Source organism: Caloenas nicobarica, chromosome 12 (genome assembly GCF_036013445.1).
Source record: "Caloenas nicobarica isolate bCalNic1 chromosome 12, bCalNic1.hap1, whole genome shotgun sequence".
NCBI classification, from domain to species: domain Eukaryota; kingdom Metazoa; phylum Chordata; class Aves; order Columbiformes; family Columbidae; genus Caloenas; species Caloenas nicobarica.
In genome coordinates, this window is record NC_088256.1 from 16073334 (window position 1) to 16097346 (window position 24013).

The 24013-nt window shown below is 40.0% G+C and overlaps 1 protein-coding gene across 7 annotated transcripts in view; it reads right to left on the reverse strand.

The window, feature by feature from the left end:
* Positions 1-133: 133 nt before the first annotated feature.
* The window catches only part of MAP7D3 (MAP7 domain containing 3), a 47493-nt gene continuing 23613 nt past the window's right edge, over positions 134-24013 (reverse strand). For 3 of the 7 annotated variants that reach the window (XM_065643240.1, XM_065643234.1, XM_065643232.1), the window contains 15 exons: positions 21396-21497; positions 18875-18973; positions 18371-18469; positions 17178-17303; positions 14966-15111; positions 14465-14595; positions 13642-13886; positions 8721-8856; positions 7430-7610; positions 6190-6294; positions 5870-5923; positions 4979-5072; positions 4341-4539; positions 2901-3196; positions 134-2798 (listed from right to left, as the gene is read on the reverse strand). In XM_065643240.1, the coding sequence (XP_065499312.1) occupies positions 2779-2798; positions 2901-3196; positions 4341-4539; positions 4979-5072; positions 5870-5923; positions 6190-6294; positions 7430-7610; positions 8721-8856; positions 13642-13886; positions 14465-14595; positions 14966-15111; positions 17178-17303; positions 18371-18469; positions 18875-18973; positions 21396-21497 (2033 nt within the window). In that variant the 3' untranslated portion in view covers positions 134-2778. The remainder of the gene's footprint in view (positions 2799-2900; positions 3197-4340; positions 4540-4978; positions 5073-5869; positions 5924-6189; positions 6295-7429; positions 7611-8720; positions 8857-13641; positions 13887-14464; positions 14596-14965; positions 15112-17177; positions 17304-18370; positions 18470-18874; positions 18974-21395; positions 21498-24013) is intronic. The other 4 variants (XM_065643235.1, XM_065643239.1, XM_065643233.1 and 1 more) reach the window with 4 other exon arrangements.

A 24013-nucleotide genomic window follows, 5' to 3' on the forward strand; every position in this document is an offset into this window, starting at 1 on the left:
TGGGAACGTGCAGTGTGGAGCAGCTGGAGCAGCACCGGGGGCATCTCAAGGCAGGTTGGCACAGCCAGGGCTTGGAGACCCCTCCTAAGGGAAGGTTTAGCATTAGAGAAATAAAGCATTGTTGAAATGCAAAGTTTATTTAATGGTGTGCACATATTTACATAGAGCTGTAACAGAACATTCAACAAATAGTATGAGCACAGGAAAAAAAAAAAAACAACGGCATATTTTTCGTTAGAATGATTGTCTCTGCCAGAACGAAACCGCTATCATACAAAAATACATTTTTCCTTTTACCTAAGGCACTGCTCTAAAGTCTAAAACAGTTCTACTGTATTCTGAATAGCAAACAGTGAGAGTAAGAAGGCGGAGGGTTTCTGCGATAACTGCGATGTTGAGAAAAGAACACATTTGGATCCAGCAAAACCATTTGCATTTAACCACTGAAAACACAGCTGCTGTTTGGGCGATTCATCCAAACTGAAGTATCAGCCAATGGTTTACAGCAGGATTTGAACCGGCTATTCTGTACAGTAATCACTTACCCAGTATATCTGTTACAGGAGACAGAAGAACAAGACTGCATTAGTACTTTTAGTAGCAATTTGCAGAAGATGCTTAGTTAATCTCTTCACACTGTAAAAAGCAGGCAAGTTTAGGTTAGAGAAATTACTTAATGCAGGCTTTAGGGGAAGGAAAATATATATGCAGCTTGCAGATGCTGTTATAAAGCCAGAACAGGAACACACAGAATAATTAACATGAAAAAACATGACTTCAGTGGTCTAATATTGTTATGTACACAATAAAATAATACTTCCATGAGTGTAGATAAATAATTCAAAATGAAAACATATTTAAAAGCATGACGAGTTAAACTGCACTATGACAGACACACCTAGGTACTCAACATTTTTGTAATACATTAGTGCATATGCTGTAAAATGTTTTGATGTTTTCCAACAGATTAAAACATATTAGCGATGGTACAATAACGCATTTTGAAACTGCCAATATTTTCATGTCAGAAAACATGAAATTTTTCTTCTCCATTCAAAGATATTCAATTTTGTGTTTTTAAATAGCATGTGAACCAAAAACTAACAGCATTTTTCTAGAACATAACAAAGGGAGTTCAGCTTCAACACACACTGAATGAATCTTTCATTTCATCAAGTGCCATTTTAGGAATATGCAAAACCTGGCCAGTAGCTAACTGGGGACCCTCCAGTGGCACATGGCTGTACAAGATACCGATACGAAAACTTTTTTTAAAAAAAAGACTCAAACAGGTTACTGTAAAGACTGTAAAAGGGAAACGAGTGATATTTAAACAATGAAATCTTATCTAACGATTAGCTAAACGAATGGAAAAGAAACATCAGCACAACAGCTTCCCTGAAATGTTTCAAGGTGCAAATCTAGAAGTTTGTCATCCCTCCCCTGCTGTTTTGTTTTCTTTTTTTTTTTTTTCAAATTTGAAGATGGATAAAGGTAAACAAGCAGCTTTTCAAAACAAGGCCTTCGGTACTTGATAAAACACTGGATTACTGAAGTGCAATCAGATTATTTCCAGGTCTCTAGTGTTCACAGTTCTGTCCAAAGAGAAGAAAACATTTAACCATCATAACTGGGTGTATTCCACATACATCTGCCATCACTTGTCAGAGTCTACATCCAGGGAGCGAGCAAGGAATGGTCCAAAATCAGCGCAGTAGCTTTTCTTTTTTTTTTTTACATATGAATATTAGTTTCCCAAGTTATGTACGGAATTCTTAAACCATACTATGTCTAAACATTTTCAAGTTCAAAATTAAAAGGCAACAAGCTAATGATTTTGACCAGAGCAATATGTGATCAGCAGTATCACATTAAATTTCAAGGAAAGACTCCATAAGGCTGTGTCCATGGGACTAAAATTCATGAGACGCAGAGTGACAGAGGAGACTCGGGAAACAGTTCAGTCTAGAAAAGTGCTACACTTTAATTAAAAAAAAAAAAAAAAATGCTACACATCACTTAAAGAAAACTTGGAGGCAAGTCTTGGTTTTTTTTCCACTACCATTCCTTTCAAGTGTTCACGCAGTCATTTATCTCACGGAAAGAGATCTCCTGCTGTGAGTACGTCCATTTGGGGCTTAGCTCCAAACCAGAGAAGTTTAATCTTTACATAAACTAGCTTGCTGAAGCCTCTCTGACACACTACGTTGTGCTGCATAAGGTTTTGGCTTCTCAAGTATATGTGGTTTCAGACAGAGCCCTGCTTCCTTCAGAAAATTCATAATATCGTGTGTGAAGCTTTATTACTCCTCCCAAAATGTAACACAACCATCTGTGGAATTTAAAGTTGGTGTTGCCCCACTCCGTGAAGCGAAAGACTATTCTACAGTAAGCAGAGAGGAGAGCTAACACCTTGCCGGAGCCTGGAGAGACCTTGTAAGACCATGCAGGCCAGGATCAAAACGTTACAGAACATGCCTACGAGTGGAAAGGTCTTGTCTGCAGAGTTACATCAGACACCTTTTGAACTGTTAGTATCTTCAAAAGTAACATGTGCCATTTAGGACATCTTAGAATAAGCCTAAAAATACAACACATGGGCCTGAGTGTTGGTGGGAGAGACAGGAGCTTCACAGGGGCTCAGCTGTGTCTTTGGAAGAGCCTTAACGTTGGGCCTTCGCTGCTGCCTAGAGCAAGGCCCTAGAAAGGCATCGGTTGGTGACTCCTCTTGACAGAACGCAACTTAGAACCACTACCAGAAAGAGGTTTTCCTCCGGCCTACGCAATGGAAAAAGTGCCTTGAAAATAAGAAGCTGAAGTTAAGGCAAGGAGAGTAAAATGCAAGGAAGTTAATTATCTAGCCAGAGGAAGAGACAGAGAGGGAAATCAGCTTAGATTACCTGATGAAGCATCTATAGGTTTGGTCAATGAATTCACTGCACCATCTTCCTCAAAAGCCAGTTTGGGACTAGAAGGTATTGTAGCAGCATCATTCAAGTTTTGGTTACGGTTATCAGCAGAGATGCTGTCTGAGCTCAGTCTGGTTGACTTGGAATGGACTCCAACGTCAATAAACTCCTCAAAAGTCCATGAACCAGATTTTCCGTTCAGATTCTGATTAAGTCCAATCGTATGATCAGCTTCACGAACACCAAACTTCACTGAGTCATCAATAACCATTTCTTTTGCAGGATGGCTAGGAAAAAAAAAAAAAGAATGGATACTTATATTACAATTTCTGGATGTTTAACCTTTAGACTGATTACAGGCCAGCCAATTAACAGCCTGTGTTCTCTGCAAAGCACTGAGTATCCTGAAGGGAATTCCCAGACAAGCTCCTCCAGCTGCCACATGGATCCCTCCTCCAAGAACCAACGTGGACGAACAACTCACCAACATATAGACACTTTTTACTGTACTAATAGCTCTCAGGTAAGGTCCGGGGACAGAAATTTGATATAAGAAACCAACAAGTTTAAAGCTCCGCACCATTAAAACCCTATTTTAGTAGTATGCATTTCTCCTTTTTAGTTCAGTTAGGTCTTTCTACTGAGCCTCAGAAGACTAGTGATACTTAAAATGGATTCAAAATCTAACCCCAAATCAGAGTGATCAATTTTCATTCATTCTTAAGAAAATCATGAAAATGTCTTCATGTTCCATCACTGGAGGGATAAAACAAATTTGTCATCACATTAAAAAGAAGAGTTCACAATGTCATTTCTAAATCATTAGCATTTAGATGAGCAAATGGAACAGCAACAGAGGACAGATTTTCCAGTAGTAGATGGAAATACTTTATGTTCAGAAAGATAAAATTTGAAATACTAAAAAAAATTCGCACAAAGGGATGCTTTTGTGTTGTAGTCGGTGCTTCAGTGCAACTGAAACTGTTCTAGAGCTTTCTGCAGGTTATTCTTCCTTTTCAGTGTTGTCCCTCTCCTTTTTGTTTAATGTTTTGTTAACGAGAAGAACTGCTAACCACTTCAAGGGAAGAGGTTTCAAGCCAATGCTGTTCTTTATGAGTAACGCTGCCACAATGCTGGCTGCGCGTCTCACTTTGCAGCAAAGCCAGTACCGTTAACATGGTGCCATCTAAACAAACAATTATCCTGAACTAACAGCCTCTGCATGAAGCAGTAAACTGACATCAGGGTAAACTGACATCGGGCACACGCCACGTGCCTGGAGCAAGCCAGACAAATACCACAGAGCTAGCAGGGCGCAAAAATTTGATGGAACGCTCCATACAGCACTGAATTTAATTTAATCACAGAGAGGGGTTTCTCCTGTAATGGATAACTGCTCTGATGGTAAAGCAGCCACCTACACAGACTCACCTGGAATCCTTTAATTCAGTAGGAAGCAGAGTCTCCTCGTCACTTTTCAAATCGCCTCCATTCATAAACACTTCGTTGGCCTTCGACTCTGACACATCTTGTTCTTCAGGTTCTGTAGAGATTGAGCTATGCGCAATCTCTAAAAAACCCTCTGCCTCTCCCTTCACCTCCTGGGGTAAGTCAATGCCATTTAGCTTTCCTAAAAGTGGGGTGAAAAAAAGAAAGAAAAAAAAGCTTCAGCAACAGAATCGCTATTCTAAATGAATAAAATCCGAGTCCCAAAATGACCTTTCCTAGCCAAAACTCAAGGCACTTGGCTTCAATACATTCGTTTGCAGACAAGCTGCCTATAACAACATGAAATTTGTTTTCTATCTTTAAAAATATACTTGTAAAATTAAAGCATGCTGTCTGCATTTCACTCCCAAATCTTTTTGCATTTAATCATTTTGGCAGTCTCCTGTGGTATGGAACAGTCAATGATCTACTCTGTGTTCACGCAGAGAGCCTCCCTGGCATTTCAGGGACTTGTGTCTCAGACCATCACAGTGTTATTAAGTGATTGACATTTTTAACAATGCTTAAACATCCCTGAGACACTGACTGCCACTTAAACCTGACTCATCAAGTTTCCTTACCTGGCTGATCGGTCTTCTCAAGACCCAACTCTTCGTCCTCTTCAATCTCCTCTCCCTCCACAGCCTCTGCCGCAGACTTCCCTTCGCTCTGCAACTGAATTCCAGGGCGTTACTCACAACAGCTCACTACCACGCAGCGTTTCACAACGGGTTCAATCCCAGCTCCCATGCAGGACTGTTCTTGGCCCAGCTGTAAAGCCACACAGGTCCAGAGGCTAACGGGCAATCAGGTCACCCAGTAACACGTGCTGTGCTGAGCCACAGCCTGGGAAGGAACCTGTGGGATGCACTTCCATCTCCTACCTACAAACTATTCCTGAGCTCCTTTTCCCCTCATTTCTCCAAGGTGTCTGCTAAACACTTACTGATTTTCAGCTATATGAAGACTCAGTCTCTGAATGTTCAGAGAAGAACAAACACTCCTCAATATAATACATGTAATTTGCCACAAACCTTAGGTCATTACATTAACAAAAATACATCCAGTTTACTGTACCAATCCAAGGAGCGTCCAAGATTTGCCTTTAGGAAACAGATGAAGCCAGGAATTTAAGTTTGCTGGGGAAAAATAGCCCGAGAAGAATGCATACAGTTTAATAAAAAAATCCATTACTAAGCACTGCTTTTTTTAACCAATCTGTAAGCAATAGCACTACATCACATTGCTTCTATATGCCTTGAACAAAAATGCATCAAAGGCTTTTTGGCGAGAACAAGCAAAGTAGAAAAACGTGTGCGATGGGAAGCTACTGAAATTTCTTCTGGTGCAGCAGAACTTTGCACTTCATGTGGAAGCTTGTCTGTGTGACGAGAGCAGAGGAAGACACGATCCAAGGCAAAGCCTTCTCTGAGAAGGGCCTGTTCTGTCATTATACAGATCCAAACAAGTACCTTGGATTCGTTTTGATCCGATTTTCGCGTTCTTTTCATTATTTCTTCGATTCTCTGTTAAAACAGGGAAAATATTTGCAACGATGCACAGAGCTTTATATTTCAGCATTTTGGTTTAAATTTTAATAAATCATAATATATTTTCATTTTTTATAAATTTACTACGTTTTTTACCGTTTTAAAGCTCACAAGCCAGAGCTGGCTTTTTAATAAAACACACTACTTCTATTTAAATGCATCCGAGACTGTTTGCCTGTTTAGTTCAACACTTCAACTGCTATTCTAGGCTGAGAAAATTCTCTGCTTTCAAAACAGCATACCTTTTTTCTTTCAAGCCTTTCCTGCATATTTTGCTGCATAATTCTCTCTCTTTCCAGCCGCTGTCTTTCAGCCTCTTCTTGAGCTTTTGCTTCTGCTTCTTCTCTCTGAAAATAAAACAAGAAAAGAGAGCACCCAGTGCACAACTCATTCCCAAAAATCAAAAGCAGAGCTGTTACAGAGATTCTGGTTCAACACAGACAGGAACATCAGACAATCGCTATTTAATATTAACATACATTGCAGCTAGATGCCAATTAACCAGCTACCGACATGAAATATATATTACTACGACATTCAGAAACTGATCTGCAAATAAAAACAATGTGCATAGCTATATTGTCATTATGCAAATGTTCTGGATGTTGTTGAGCTCCTCAGAGTTCAAACTATTCTTCAGGACAATGATTTGTCTAAGAAGGATAATTTATAAAGTAACAACACAGCAATTAAATTCTATATGTGGCAACGTTAACTTAAAAATCTTGGCAGTCAGGTATTACTACCAAGCTACTTTGTGCTGAGCATCTTCTGCTCCTTCTACACTGGAAAATCTTTTCCAGTATGACTGGAAAGAAGGCAGAAGCATAGTTAACACTGAGTAATTGTTAAAAACCTCAACAAGCTTTTAAAGAAATGTTCAGACATATGTCAATGTGATCCACGATACTGCTCTTCAAACACAAAGTTCGTTGTAAAACTACTTTAATTTTCAAGGTTAGACTCATTTAAAGAAAATCCACTTTCTGCAAAACAGTTCCCTTCAGTTAGAAGGATTCATTTGTAAAGGTACACAGATATTTGCTGCGCAGGACTATTTAGCAACCAGAAAAGCAGACTTGGAGACACTATCAATGTTTCAGAGCAAGCCAGATGACCTTCCAGACAGACCATCTCCTTGTCATCCACAGCAGTAAGCTGGTAAAGTGGGCTCAGTACAAACATTTTATGTATGCAAAACAGCATCCCAGATGGCTAAAAAAAACCAAATACATCTGCTTCTGCCCCACACTTGAATTTATCAAATGTTGGGGAAAAAATAAATAAATAAATCACAGACTAGAGCAAGGAGAGGACTTCAAGGAATTCTCAAATCCATCTTGGACAGGGTGAATTCTGCTTTACATCATTCCTGACGGATTTGTCAAAAACATTCTGTGAAAGCAAACCAAAGACAAGCCCCTGGGAAACACATCAGCCAGTTGTGCAAGGAACACAGGTGGAGCCTACAGATAAGCGGACCTGGTGCTGAAGCTCTGCAAGTTTTTCCTGCTCCTCCTGTTCTCGGCGGATCCTCTCCTCTTCTGCTTGTCTTTGCTGTTCTTCATAAGCCAATCGCTTTTCTTCCTCCTGCTTGCGGAGCTCCTCCTCCTGCTGTGCTTTTTCCTCAACTGCTCTCTTGGCCGCTTCTTCTTCTCTGATTCTAGTGTTTCCAAGATACAGATTACCAACTGGATATTTATTTCTTTAAAAGTGTGCATGCACATGAGACAGGCTAGGAAAGCAAGGAAAGTTCTAAGGTATCCAATCACAGAATAACTGTGTAAAGATATTTTATGGTGCAGATTTACAAATGCCACCATCCAGACTCGTCAAAGGAAAAAGTAGAGTAACCTGTAAGAAACTATCTATGTGTACATAAATGTTCTTTGCTGATGAAGTCAAGGCCAAGTCAGGTTGCTCCAGAAATTGAATGTTTGATAGAGAACTGGATTAAGTGACAACTATTTAATAAATACCACCTGCATCCATGACATGAAGCTTTCAATCACTGTCAAACATAAATTCAGTTAGATTTTCTAAGAAAACCTGTTTCTTCTATAGTACAAATTCCAGATATATGGGAGGTGTACACTGTCAAATCATGCAGATGTACACAACAGATCTGATGACATCATATTTCTGATAAAACACCTGCAGCAGACTGTATGTAAGTTTATGACACCTTTATACCCTTGAGTGGAAAAAAGACAAAATCTAATGCTCTGTAATGTTCACAGAAGCACAGAGAGGTGAACCCTCATCAGGAATAAAGTTAGTCAGCACAAAGCTAGCATTTTTTTTTTAGCAACTTCTATGCAGTGAACCAAATGTACACTGATTTATCACCTTGAATTACTTGGCTGCAACATTTCTGATCCAGATTTATGTACCATCAAACCACTGCCTGAGTACATCGCAGGAAAGTTTAATAGAGAGAGAGGTTAACTATTTCAAGACAACAAAACAAATACAAGTGGTGCAAAAGGCACATTCTAATTTTTAAATAAAAGCACCAGTGGTGACTGGAAGGAAAAAGCAGCAGTGATTTGCACAGGGCCCATGCATTACATTTATACTGAAATAGAGGTTAATGATATACACAGCAACCTGGCCCATCTCGAACGGTGCTAATGCCTGTCCCTGCTGCAGGAAACTGCATTAAGATTTACAGGATCTTACATTAATGCTTAAAGAAAACACATACAGCTGAAGTGTCCGCTCTAACCACACCCCACCACCGAATCATCCCTTCCTTCTCCTGAACTGTTACCTTTCCTCTTCCTGTCGCTGAATTCTTTCTTGGTCTTCACGCTCTCTTTGCTCCCGTGCTAGACGTCGTTTCTCTGCCAAGATTTTAGCAGCTTCTTCAGCCGTGGTGGTCCCTGCTACTGTTTTGCTCCCTGATTCTGCAAAGGTTAAAAGAAACTGCTGTTAAAAAGCCCCAGTAACTTAAAATTAAGAAAGACGTTATTACTGTGAGATAAGATTTTTCTTCTGGCCAACTGGCCCGCTATCTTTTCAATCGGTGCCCGTCACTCATCACTCAGCAAGTAAATGCTGTTATCTACAGGCCCACAGGAGCCCAAGGAGAGTCCTAAAGAGCTGCAGAGCCACAATATCTCACTGACGCTGAAATAACAACTCATTTCAATTACACCGACCCAGCCATATTCCAGATGATACAGTTAAAGATATTCTCCAATTACCATAGTACTTAACGTATTTCTAAAAAGACACTTTTATTCTGTAACACTTGAAAGAAAACTGTAAAAATCCTGCTTTACGAAATACACAACTTCCTTCTAATAAAACTGAACATATGTGACCCTAAAGAGGAAATATTTTTTAAAATGTCTCTCATTTCATAATGTTTATATTAATGTCTTTATATTTATGGAGTATCTTAAGGTGGAAATAATCACAATGTTATCTGGCCCAGAAGGCACATACTAATGACTTCAGTAATATAATATTTCTACACATTTTAGCAACAGATCCATTTCCAGGTTTCATGGAGATGAAAACAGCTCCAACCACCAGGTTACCAGATATTCGTACAGTCCTGTAGTTTATGTTTCTTCATGTCCTGCCTGGTGCTATGATCAGAGATATTATAAATTATAGATATTTGTCATTGTTATTTATATAAATTATTAATTAACATTAGGGAAAAAAGACCCTTGCTATCCAGTTGCTCTCAATATATATCGAAAGAACTCTGATTTTTTTCAGTTATTCCCACTCTCTAGAAATATTACTGTTTCAATGCGGCTAAAGAACCGATAATCTGAAAATTCAGAGAATTAGCTCTTGGTGTCAGTAGAGCAATAGCATCATAATGTAGGTGAGGACCTGCCTTTCGTCAATATTTCACAAATCAGCACATATATGTTTGCTTAACATTTATAAAGCCTTCAAGCCAAGGTAATTTCAATGACCAATGACACTGGGGTTTCATCAGTTATTTTGCTTCAGACCTGAAGACAAATCATTCAAAACGCAATGTCACCATTAGGAACTTTAATACTTGAAAAGCTGCTTAAGCCCCATGGACATGTAATCACTTGCTGTAGCCAGAGGGTGTAATTACACAGAGCACATCCAGTGCAGCTGAATTATGGCAGCGGTTTGTGCATAAAAATTGTTCTTGCAGTCCTAGGAAAAGCATTCCCACATGGAGGGCAGTCACCAAGAAGTTTTCTAGAATTTAGATTTATCCAATGCTGAAAAAGCAGCACAGCCCCAGGACGTTCATTGCCTCTGATTTGGGTAAAAATGCAGTCATATCGGTATAAACAAGGATCAGCCACGAAAGTTCCAAATTTGAACTCAGTCAAAAGCGGTTCGTTCTCCTCCTCCTCATCCCTGAGCAGGACATATCAGCCCTTTGCAGTTCTAAGAACCACCAGCAGGATCTGCCTACTCGAGACTTGCATGTACCACGCGCTTTTCTTCCTACATTCTGCAACGTTTTTTTTTTTAATTTAAAGAAAAGGTGGGAGGTTTCATTTACTGTTGCCAGTATACAACCACGAAGAAATCAAAATGCCTCCCTTCTCCTCTACCATTTGAATGTCTCGCCAGTTTAGACTGGTCACTTTTCACAGCAGAGGCCACGTTCTAATGTGCACTTGCACAGCAACCAATGCAGCAGTGCTATTTTAACGCTACTGGAATTTCAGTCGTATCAAAACCGTTTGACATTTTATGTCGGGTTTAACCTATTTCCCCCCTCAAAACTGAACCTAAATAAGACAATCCTCAGCAAGAAGCCTAAAGGTTTTAGGCTTTTAGGTTTCAGGTTTTAGGGCTGAAGCTTGAAATACGATGAATGTCTGGTATAAAAAACGATAGAAGAAAATTAGTCATAATGATTCAGAACACCACAGATATGGAAACAGCAGCGGGCAGAAAAATAAAAGAGAGGGTAGGAGATCTCAAGACTATGGGGGATCTTCCCTCATTGCATTTTGACTTCTGAAGCTTTACTGATGTTTTCCATATGGTTACATCAATAGTGGTTTCATCTCCATGCAGCCCTTGTGCAGTCACTTTCCACAGGGCAGGACATGGGACTTCCCAACACGACTGCTAACATGCCTTAAGAAGATTCTGCCAGCATTCCATGCCGAGCTCCATTTTCCTTGTACTCCCACCGTCATTCCTGATAAGAACTGTCTTTTTCTCAAACGACTTTTTTGTGATGGAAGGGGAAAGAGGGAAAAATGCAAGAGAAATGTCTCGGAACAATTGTAAAATGCATCTACAGGACTGACAGCTGAGCCTTTGGCCTTATTTAATTCCAGCCTGTGGTTTAAGAGCAAAGAGGCACTATCAAGACACTTGCAGCCCTCAGGAATACAGGCTGCCTTCAGGCCGTTCCTCTCTCACAATGTTTGGTTGCCAACTGAGTAGGAAGGACGCAGAAGATCTGTACCTTGTGGAGAGGTGGAAGTTGAACCTCCTCCTTTTCTTCCACTAATCTATGATTTTTATTTTAGAAGATACCGAAGAATATTACACAGACCTGCTATGTGAGGAAAAGCTGGTGTCAGTTCCTCACTGGACTGTTATTTTCCAGTTTGACAGCAAGAACACAAACATGCTTGTGTTGTATTATTAGTTGGATGGAGGGAAGATTCTAACACATTTCAAGGAAAGTAATTTATTCACAATTAATCTAGGAATCACATTCCAAAGCCTTCACTACCCAGATACAAAAAAGTGAGGCTCTGTGACAGTTTATTACCTATCATCACGCATAAGGTGAGAGCTCATGAAGGAGCACTTCCTATGCTTTAAGTTGAAACGAGCCTTTTAACTCTCAGAGAAGCTGCGAAAGGCTGCTGCCAGAAATGACAACTGCTCCAAGGCACTGAAAAATAAAAAATGTTTTACTGCAGAACAGTATACTTTAGCAGGAAGACAAAAAAACCCCAAGACAAAAGCTTGATTGTTGTCTATCAGCAACAGGCAATCAAGTTCAGTTTGAAGGAGAAGAGATGGTATGAAGATATAAGCACATGAAGCTGAAATTAGGTTGAACCTACAAGACCTAAAGGCTGATCTGCCACATGCCATTCACTGGTGTGTTTTGACTTCAGAAGCTGTCTGGAATATAGTATTGCACCAACCAACAGGGTGAACAGACGTGTAAAATGAAAATTGCCTTGAAAATTAAACGCAACTTTTTCTTTTTAAGAACAAAGATTTTGCCTCACTTTGCAATATTACAGTGTACCAAAACATTTAAAGAGATATATGAAATAATCTCTAGGTTGAAGAACACGGCCACTACTTCCTTATCTTACATGTGTCAAAGAAAAAGAGTTTCACCTAGCCCCATTATGAACCACTAAAAACGTTACTAGTGTGGAGATTACCAATAAAATAAAATGGAAACAGATAATCTGAGTTAATACAGTTCCAGAAGTCGGTGTAGAGAGGAGACAGGTGGAGCATTCTAGGAACAAGGAATTGTGTTCTTGTTCCAGAACTACTGGAAGATACAGAAATAGGACACGTTATGGAGGTTTCAACCAACTGATGCCATTGATTACAATTGATTACGCTCCCTTTGAGGCATGCAAGACATTTATCACAGTAATACAGCACGTTCTGAAGGACAGACATTCTGGCTGCAAAGATGAATGACGTGACACTGCAGATGGACCAGCAGCTTCATACAAACATCCACATTTGACTACAACATCCAGGCTTCCTTCTAGAGGAACATCCACTGAAAGAACTGTACCACAGGTGAATTCTTCAGCTGACTGTTTCACATCCAACATCGAGCAGTGTAAGGAAGAGCCTCAGACATCACAGACAAGTGCAGCAGCTGAGGAGTGCACAACAGGAACCGCACATGCAGCATGTATATGTTCCTACTTACCTTGTGTCTGAAGGATTTTCACCCCCAGTACTGCCCACTGGCTGCAGATCAAACTCAAGAGATCCCTCCTTTTCCTGGGAAGTCTCCCCTAAGTCCCTCTCCACAGAGAATTGCCCACCAGACCTCACCAGAAGGCTCTCCCAGATTTTGGAGCTGGCAGATGACATTCTCCCAGTGAGAGGGACATGATGGAAAGGACTAGGAGACTAATTGCTTACCCAGTATACGGTTCTCCTTAATCTACCAAGATAACTTCTCAGTGTGACCTGTGCACTGCCCATTTCTTCCTGAGACAGCAATGATTATATATTCACTGGAATTGAGACTCCTAGCTTTGTGAAAACTGGCTTTCAGACTGTGATGCGCTAACAGCTGATTTCTTCCCCCGAGCAGGTCTCTACACAACCAGTTTTAAGAACTAACAACTGGACTGAAAGACCTTTGTGGAGTTTAACTATTGACTTTGCAAACCTAAGCTAGTAGATTCTTCAGCTAGCATGGCTGAAGTCCAAAAGGCAAACAGGATTTCTGCTTTGCTTAACATTATAGTACAAGCAATAACATTGAAAGCTATTGACTTAAATCTCCAAGTCAAATAAACTGACTACTGCACTAAAATCCACAACCAAAAGTCATACCATGTAAAATTATTGTATAAATAATCAGCAAGGAACAACTTCTGCCTTAAAGTGTCCCACCCCCCAGTGGTCTGCCTCACAATGAATTATTTCGCCAGTCCCAGCACACACCAGAGATATCTTCAATAAGAGTGTGTCAGTCCCTGAGAAACACTCACCTTCTTTGGTCTTTGTGCTAGCTGCTACCGCATCCCTGTCCAAGGCCAGTGAAGCACCTTGTTCTTGTCCTATTCCTTCTGTGCTCTTATCCTTTGGTTTGCTCTCTGCTTCAGTTTTCTTTTTGGTAATGTTTATAACACCTGGTGTGAGAGGTGGACGTTGGATGGGTGCCGGTTTAGAGACTGGAGTAGGAGATGGTGGCCTTCGTTTCGACACGCTAGGCGAAGGTGGGCGAGTCTTTTGCCTGTTGAAATAAAGAATATTTTTCATGGTTGACACTGAAAACCTCAAACAGACAACTGAGGACAGTCTACTTTGGTTAGTTTACATGACGTACCTCACTTTTAAAAATAAATATACGCACAAACTACTGTTGTCTTCCTCAGAAAACTCAAATAGAGGACTCCAAAATAGCCTGGGCACCTGGACTCGCTACTTGTGGGCTAACATCAAAACAGGTCTGCTAGCCCTCACTTCCATCTACTCCACATCAAGGATGAACCCTGTGATTCCAACCCAAGAAACTTCCTACACTAATACACGCAGGTCAGCTTATTCAGAAGCTCGCAGGCTTCCTGCGGGTTTTAGTGCACAGACTGTACAGAAAACCAGGGTGGTTTTTGTCTGCACAAGAGACAAACGTTCAAGTAAGAGCTGCATCCCTACTGTGGAAAAGAGAAATTGAACCAAAAATGAAATCCTTATGGGTATAAACATGGCATAGCATAGGTCATCCAAATTCTAATGGCACAGCTGCCTTGAGACTGGAAGCATCCTTCATTTTGTTCTCAATAAAAGAAGACATTTACCCTGGGCGCATACCTAACTGTAGAAGGTGATGGAGGACGCTTCACCAAATTAGCAGGAGAAGGGGATCTTCTACGGGCAGACACAGATGGCGAGGGAGGGCGTCTTAGCCCAGAGCCTGGGGATGGTTTTTCCATCTCTGATTTCTAAGAAGATACATAAAACCAAAATAAAGCTTAGTCTCTAGAAGATATTATGGCAGAGGAGCTACTACCACAACACACACATAACTTCCCAACGAGATGTACTTTACATTTCCTTTATGTTCCAAAACATAGACCCAGTCAATATGCTACCTAGATTAAATTTTGGGAACCATAAGCAAATGATGTATCTTTAAGATACCATGGAGATCAAGGACCATAACATCCCAATTCGATTTCAATACTGTGTTTTTTAAGCAAAAGCTATTACACATTTCAATAAGCAAGCAAATTGTTGAAACAGGATCCCAGCCCGAGCCGTTCCAAACCCCCAGACTAATACAAACCTAATTGCTGTGGATTTTCAACAAACCTGGGTTAGATCTGGTGAACTTGCATCTGATGAAGACACAGAGGACTTCAATCTGTCGATGCTACGACTGCGCATGGGCACTTTAGGAGCTGGGACTGGGGAGCTGATGGAACTGGCTGAAGCTGAACGAGGACAGAGGTGAGATTCTATAAAAGTTAGGAATTTGACAAGACAAAACGAGAACCAAGTGCACAGCATAAGAACAGGAGAAAAAGAAGAGGGAGAAAGAGAGAAAGATTGTGTGTGTTAGAAACCGTACAGAGCAACACCACAGGCAGTGCACATTGCAATGGGTCACGGACACAGACACCACCACCACACGATTAGTACTTTGGAAGCAACAGCACCAAGAATAAAACCATTTTGAAAGGAGCAGTCTGGAGCAGATAAAAATAAAATGCTTTTCCAAAAAAACCATCAAAATTTGCAACACACCAGTGTTACTTTAATTTTAGTCAAGCTGCATCTAATCACAAATACATCTGTTTTCATGGCTTAGCATCTTTTTTTACAAGTTCTTCACGACAGGTTCAGATTCTAAGCCTCTTTCCCCCATATTCAAGGAGGAAATATTTTTTCTTTCCAAAGAGATAAAGCAGCGTTACTTCACAAGCTTTTGTTGTGAAATAAGCATTGGTGCAACATTATTTTACTCTACTTTTCTCCTCTGACCCCTTTATTACTGTATATGTGTGCCCTTTATCCACATTAACAAATCAAAATAGGTGGTGTAAAAGAAAACTATCAAGAGAAAAAGCTCAACTGTTAAACTAAAATACCATTCCTACCTGAAGTGTCAATCTCTTCACACATAACATATTGAAAGAAACTGTATCTTCTAATTACTTTTTTCACTAACATCATCATAGATGGATAAGCATACATACATAGATGTAAAAATCTACTTCTGAATCTAGATGTTGGATTTTTCTATAGTCTGAATAAATTGTGACAGATGCCAGCAGTCAATTTTGTAACTTTATGGAAAATACATTTTATTTTTATATTTACAGCTTTTGTGCAAGGAGAACTGCATTCTGTTTGTGCATAGTTTGTACCAAAGCACAGGTACTTTTCTATGAAATGAAGAAAGTAATTTTAAGTAAACTGATAAAAATGTAAAAGTTATCTTTAATTCGGCAACAGTGAATGTCACATGCTGTCAGTAATGGTGAAAAGGATGGTATTTCCCCACATGACATGAACTGAAAGATTCATGGTAAAATAAAAGTGGCACATACATAGGTGTGCAAAAATATGACCACTGACTACAAACCAAAAAAGTAAAAACTGATTTTTACACAAGGCAAAAAGTGTAGAAATGTCACCATTACCAACAAGGACCAAGTTAAGTGGCATAAGATCAAAAATAAAGATGGAAGAACATATTTAAAAGGAAACAAGCAAAACTGGGAATGCAAGTTGTAAGGAAGAGAGGAGAAAAGACGCCACATTGGTTCCAGATATGCATTTACTGGGCCATTCTTATAACCACTAACAATTGTAAGACATGTGGGATGCAGCTGACGATGTAGAGATTCTTGTGCCAGTACTAAGCTGAGCCACAGTGTGGGCTTATCAGCTCAGTCTGGACCAGTATGAAAGTGCTTGAGCGAGCCAGGGTTTCTCTACAATGTCTTCTCCTTCTAGTATACCTCTACCATCAGTTTGAGTGAAGCCAGCTCAGGGCTCCTTGCACTCAATATGAAGATAATCCCTTTGTCATGTTTCCACAACAGTTTCTCCCCCTAAAGAAATTTAGGCTTTGCACTTATTCCTTTCAGCCTCCTTTGAAATTCTGTTTGTCTGGGTTTTTCCCCTTCCATTGCCTAGAACTGTTCTCTGAGCAATAAGTCTCAGATTCATTCGAGGGTACACCCAAATACAGATCCCTGTCAGTTAAAAAAAACACAACAAAACAAAAACACAAGCCCCAAAATGAACACCAGCATCTGGTTCCCTGCAGAGCAAGTCAACTGGCACTGGAGTTTAAAAGCCAGTATTACTCTATGGTTTTGTAAAGTAAACAAGCAACATTGCATATGATTGGTTATTACTGAACAAAGAAAACAGTATATAAGTATTATTATGCATAAACATGTATTAACTGTCTGATTCATACTTCAGTGTAGCACAGTTAGTGACTACCATGTAAGTTCTTGCTTGAAGAGCAACTGCACAAAACTTTCAGGCTTTGCTGCCCTCCGGTTACCTGAAGGATCTTGTCCATCAGCCGACAATGCAGCAGCACTTTTACTCCTAGCTAAGGAGGCCTGCGTAGGGGCGAGGAGGCGACTGATTACACTACTGTCCAGAGGACTGAGCTGGGAGCGACGAGCTAAACGATGGGGAACAAATCAAAAAAGGATCCAACATGAAATCACACAATGAAAAAGACAAGCGCTACTAAGCAAAGGAAGATAGTGAGCATCGTTGCAAATCTTAACAGTTTTGGAAGAAACATACTCAATTCGTGGAGAGGGAAATCCAGACTAATGGCACAGAAGGGTTAAACGCTGCAATCTCTTATAATGTCCTTGGTTTGATGTGCAAAGACTGGCACGCGTACAACAGAGATGAGTGCTGAAGTCAGTCAAAATACGAAGTTTTTGACCCAGCTCTTCAGAGCTACATCCTCTAGATTGCAGGAAAGGCTGTTCTGACATAACGAACAGCAGACTTGTGAGTCAAATCAAATGGTTCTCATCAGGCAACATTTGCGCATACAAATTCACACAGACAGCACCCATCACCCTCCCATACAGGAAAGATTCTGAAGCAGAGTATCATTTCCACTGCTGGCGACAGCTGCTGAATAGGAAAGTTTCAGAATTGTTAACTCAAAGGGAAAAACATGTTAGAGAAGTTGCTAGTCTTCAGGTTTAGGAAGAGTTCCTAGAAAAGAGGTTATTTGTAACCTAGTGGGAAATACACAGACCAAAAGAGACTGAAGTGACAACAGGTTTCCTCCTTCATTTGCATGCACAATGTTTAGGCCAGCAGCAGGAACAGAGAAGTTGCTTTTAAACAGAATAATGAAAGAGAGCTTAAAAGGCAAAGGTAAGATTTAACTAAGAAATGAACATATCAGTGACTTTTTAAACTATATTTTACATTTAAACCTACCAGCTTTCAAATACTTCCCTCTCTCAAGTAGAGACATTTTGCTTTCTGCTTATGGTGCCATTTAACAAAGTCACAGTCTTTCTTGGGGGATTTCTTTTTTGTCCAAAGGGAGAAGTTTAATCTCTACCATTTACAATTTTATCTTTGCCACTGAATAACTAAAAAGCCATTGAAAAGTCCTAAAAACTCAAGAACCAAGGAAACTAGTGAAAGTAAGCCTATCCAAACTTTACTATGAATGGCTTTAAACAGAAATATTCAGCTTTATGAAACAACCACCTGTTTTTTCTTCCTTTTTCACTTTTTCTAGTTCTTGAGAGGGATGGGGTTTACTAGTCATTCTACTCAAAGATGTGCTCCTCTTCTTTTCCGTTCCTCCTAGAGACCAAGTGTAAGGAAGATTATTTTTAACAAGATATTTCCATATATTATTTTCTAAACTGCCATCCCCACGCTTTGCTTTTGCCCAGAAATCAGCTAAAACCACCAGACTATCATTACAAAGCACTATTTTCTCATGAGCTAAATGGTCTGGCTACCATCTGTCTACTCACCCCCACCCTTTCACATTTCAGAGGAGTAAGTCTGGTTTATAGACACAGCTACCCATATCTGGCATTGCAATGTGTGCGGCAATATTTATGCCACAGCGCACAGACGACATGCACAGCAGTGAAAGCCTGAGTAAAAACTTTTATAATGAAACTGGGATGTGGTTTAAAGTCAACTTCAAATAACCCATTTACTGTCTCCCAATTCTCAAAAGCAACTGTTTTCTAGCACCTTTCTGTTCCACCTGCGAACCTTTGAGGGCTGACTGCTGAGAATGTAGAGGAACTTTGTTATTCAGTCTGTTTAATGAGGCACTTCTCTTTGTGGTACCTGGAAGTGAAAGCGCATGGATTAATAACGTGGAAAAGCCTAAAACTCCCCTCCAACACCAGCCCCACTTCCCTAAGATATAGAAGAGTAATTAAGTTACTTTATATAGTGTGAATCCCTCAGAAGCAGGAAAACTGGATCAGGGAAGAATTACTCAATGTAAAGCATTATTTCTTATATTCCTGTTTGTTACTGATCACAGCAGCAGGATGCCGGTCTTAGCAGACCTCGTTTGAACTACCGCGGCCATCCTTGTACGCTTTTAAAAATAAATGATTAAAAAAGGCCATTGCTTATATTCTGTATGAGTAAAAGTGAGAAACAAAGTGCTCAGCTCAGAATTAACAAAGAACACAGCTGATTAAATACTCCACTGATCCAGGGAGAAGCGTCTTTCTCTCAGTTCCACATTCTGCTCCTCCACCTTCCCAGGCACATACATACAGCAGCAAACTGCTGAATTCTGTGACTGTAATGTTTGAATTTAGCCATCATTTACCAAACAGCTGTTTCTTTTTGAGTGACAGATGAAGAGCACAGCACGGCTCCAGCTTGCTGGGGTGAATCTAAACCAGTCAGTCGACCTCTGTATCACTGGAGTCCTGTTCAAATTCCTTGTATTTCAGGCCACCTGAGAATTTTTCCTCCAAAGCGAACAAGGATTCACAAAGGGTTTTCAAAGTACGACACTAAATTTGAAAGCAATCCCAATTAGTTGATAATTAACGGCTTCCTTTGTTAGCGGCTTAATTTGTAATTTCCAGCCCTGTTTCCGACTCATACCCAGAGCTGAACCCTGCAGACACATTCTATATAAATATCATTTTAAATCACAAGCAGCCTCCAGTGACTCAGAGCCCCTGCAGCTATGCCACGATGGATATAGTCACCGATCCCCTAGCAGGCACACAGCATACGAGTTTTTCTGCTGCATCACCTTCAAACATGAACCAGCAAAATCACTCTTAGCCATGTCCATCTTAGGGATTCTTCTAGCACAGCTCATTTGATTAAGGTTGTAGATTGACAGAACACTACAGTGTAGAACTATTTGAACTTGTTTTCATATTAAGCGGCTCTCAGCTTATTAATGCTTTTCATCATTTTCAGAAAAAAATACAACATTTGGCATAAAGCAAGCTCCTATGAAAGATTGGGAAGATTCCCCACAAAGAAATCTCAGGCTAAAACAAGCTGATGTGTGCTCATGCAAATATTTTTTTTTAACAAGCAGATTAGGGCAATTCCTTGTGTTTCATCTTTTTTTTTTTTTGATTTGGAGAAGGGAGATTGCCATGATTTACAGAATGATCATAAAGTAACATTCTATAAAGTCTGTTTCACATTTCCTCTCTGTGAGTAATTTACGTGTATTGGGATGGGGCAGTGAGGAGGAGGCAAAGACTCACACATACAGGTTTTACCAGAGAGTGGGAAAACCAGAGACTCAGCCCATCCTCTACAACCCTGTCAAGACTAGTTGGGTGATGCACGTTTTAAACACGACACGCTGCAGTCAGGAGCTTCGTCCACCCTGAAGTTGCAATTCAAAATGAGACTGAAAACCACAGATACTGGTGGAGGATCTCTAGAGTGCAAAAACCCTCAGAAAACCTTAAAAAATAGACAAATCAAAGAAATAGCTGGCTTTCAGGCCGTTTCTGTTCCTTGATGGGCACTGGCACAGCAGGTAACCCAGAATGCTTGCAAGCAGTTTGAAAAATGCATAATCTGAATATCAGTATCAACCTTACACTACTTTACCGAGCTAGAAAATGATGTCAGAGTTGCACATTATGGCTATAATAAATCTAGAACTCGAGGTGAAAACAAAACAACCTCCTGCCACGCAAAACACTCCCATAGATTTCAAGAATTTTTCATGCATCTTTCTCTACTTGGTTAAGGCAGAATTCTAATATTAAAAACAAAGTATGTGTCTGTAGAGTACAGGACTAGCACAACCAAAAGATGTCAAAACTACATTGATTTTTCCTTCCCACGGTCAATCAAATGACTGAAGCCGTCTAACAGAACAAGGCAAACTTTATTTTTGTACGATTTTTATTTTGCTGAAATTTTAGGGTGTGATTTAAGGCATGCATACTCACAAAGATGATGTGAAATGATTTCTGAATCATCATTCCCCAAGATTCGACTTTAGTAAAACAATTACGGAAATAAAATTCAAAAAACCAGCAATCTTTACCGTTCCTCTTCTCCTCTAACAGAGATCACATGAACTGGGTCAAAGCCCTGAACAGTCCAGCTGGATTAACAAATCGCATGAAATGCATTTGAGATCAAAATATGAAGTGAGTTACAGAGCAAGGGAGGAAGAGGAGTATCATTCCACCTCCTGTCTCCTCCCAAGTAACAGCTGAGCAACACACCTGCTCCCAGCGGACACACAAACACTTACTTCGATCAGAAGCATTTAAAAGCGCTGCAGATGACGACAACCGTTTATTCATGGCAGGTTCTGCCTGTTTGAGGTTTGCTGTGGAGGTAGACCGCTTGCTGGCTGTGTAAAGAAGCCATTTAGAATTTTAGAATTCACCGTCACATCCCAGGAAGAACCTTTCACATGTCGCTGTGAGCTCACTTTGGAAGTGTTGCATCCTGAAAGCTGTCCCCACTTTTGCTTAATGAGGAACAGAGATATTGTTTTTTCACCTTTGAACAGACTTGATACAATTAGCACTGGTTGTAATGTGCACAGAAACATGCATTTCATTTTAGTGGAGCGATGCCAAGATTTTAGGCATATGTGTGCAAACAGGTGATTTTTTAAAGCCTGCGCTCTTGATGTGTAAAGACAAAAGCTGCTGAGGGTTGTGTGTTGTTACCAGACTGGCAAGACAGAGAAAGTAACAACAAAACCTGAATAAGAACAATTTCTTTCTTTGTTCCTTCCACATTGGTATGTCAAACCATTTTTCAATCACTAGTTAACAAAAACAACACGAATGCTTTTGGAGGGATAAAAGCAAGTCCTGAGGAAAGGCAAGAAAGCATTCCTATTTCCAATTACTTCCCAAGGGTTGCTTTGACTATTTTAGAAATTTCAGGCTTTTTTTTTTTCAAAAAAGCTATTCCTTAAATTCATGTTTCCTTCTAGTTTTCTAACTCTTCTGAAAAAAACTGCCACAAGAAGCATTATTTGTTGTAGGTGTATACACACGCATATGTATAAAAATCACATCTTATACATGGCAAAAATACAAGTTTACAACAAGCCAGATAAATACTTGTTTTGTAATTTCAAATATTGTACTTCCAGGATGAACACTACTCCAGAGTGTGAAAGCCTTGGAAAAGCATGTACCTGTTGCTATGGAAACTCAATAAGCAAAAAACCAGTAATGCACACAAAGTAGTGCAGACTACCATAATAAACACCAGAAATTCTATACATCAAACACAAGTAATCAATTTTGCTTGCATAGTGGACAACAAAGATGATTAATGTGAACTCATTAGTGCATAAGTAGCACAGGAAAAAGTAGCACAGGAAAAAGCAGCACTACTCACCACAGAGGCAGCATCTTTTCCCTTTGGCCAGCATACTATAGCGGCTCCTTATAGCAAGAGCCAAGACACAAGGATTCCTATGGACAGTCCTGCATCTGACTTTTGATAGATGTACCCAACCCAGGCTTCCCGAGCCAGGGGCCTCCCGCAAAACCATGGCAAGGGAAAACCAGATTTTGGAGCTGAAGGTATTGAATCTAATTAAAAAATGAAGATCTGAGCTTAGTAGACACTTTCCCAACACAACAAAGAAAACCCCCAAGCAAACAAAAAAGCATTTTATGAATGAAGCCTGACTACTGGGATAACTAAAACAGCCTTGAGAGGTTTTATATACAAAAGTCAGGAAACTCATAATTCATGTATTTGGGTGTTTTCAAAGGTAAAGACTACCCTCTAGCGTCTGCTCTTAAAAAGAAAGCCTGGCTGCTGCCGGAGCTCAAGCATGCGAGTCAAAGGCTTTCAAATATCGTGGAAATGCTTCATACACATTTCTCTTGGTTCAAATTAGCACTTTCACGAAATCTGAGATTTGTTCTATCACCTAAGACCCAGAGAGCAGAAAATTAAATCTTGCCTTGAGGAAAACTCCACTGAGCAAAGCAATTGTTTTCCAGCAAGTTTACAAGTTCTGGAGGTGGGCTGTGCTGTTTAGTAAAGAGACAAGTGATGGAACTTCTACTTGAAGATTCAACAGAAAAAAACGACAGTCTATATATGACTGTTCAGACAAAAAACCAATATCAGTTCCTATTCTACAGGGAAACAGCAGTGCTGAGGGCATGAGCTAATATCTAACTGATGCCTTGACTGAAAGAAATCTTATTGGTAAATGGTATTCTTATGGGTATTTGAATTTTCTTTTTCCAGAAAATTTTAAGATCTTAAGAAGTCAACGGTTTTTTGATCAATACATTTGCAAGTACACGATCAGATGGCCTCAACTTTTCCCCTACCTCAATCACAAGACAGCTTCTGCAAACCTGAAAGCTTTGAACTATTCACTAGGGAAAAAGCTCTACAAGACAGACAGGATACCCTTGAGTAAGGTAGTCTGGTTACATAGGTAAATTACTCTGGTATTTTGGGGGGGAAAGTTAAATTACTTACATCAAGGGATTCTAAATGGAAGAAGTGCAGAGCATAGTATCACTCAATATCAATCGTCTGTATTGTTTTTACTAGAAGGGGGAAAACAAACCAAAGCAGCAAAGCCAAACACAGCGTATGGCCGCCAGGCAGCGAGGCTGGCAATGGGGTACGGAGCTGGGAAACACGGTTATCTTAAGAAAATAATCATTAAAGAGCAACTCTCAACCCAGCTTCTGAGTTTCACTGAGAGAGGGAGCTGGAGCACTGCTTATCTCAGGCTGGATAAAATTAGGCTAAATAAAATAAGATTACCTGTCTCTTAGTTCCTTCCAAAAATTTCTACTAGGACAAGAAAGCTCTTCATTTAGAAAGGAGAGACTCTGGCAGCCCAGTTCTACTCTGATAGCACGTCTC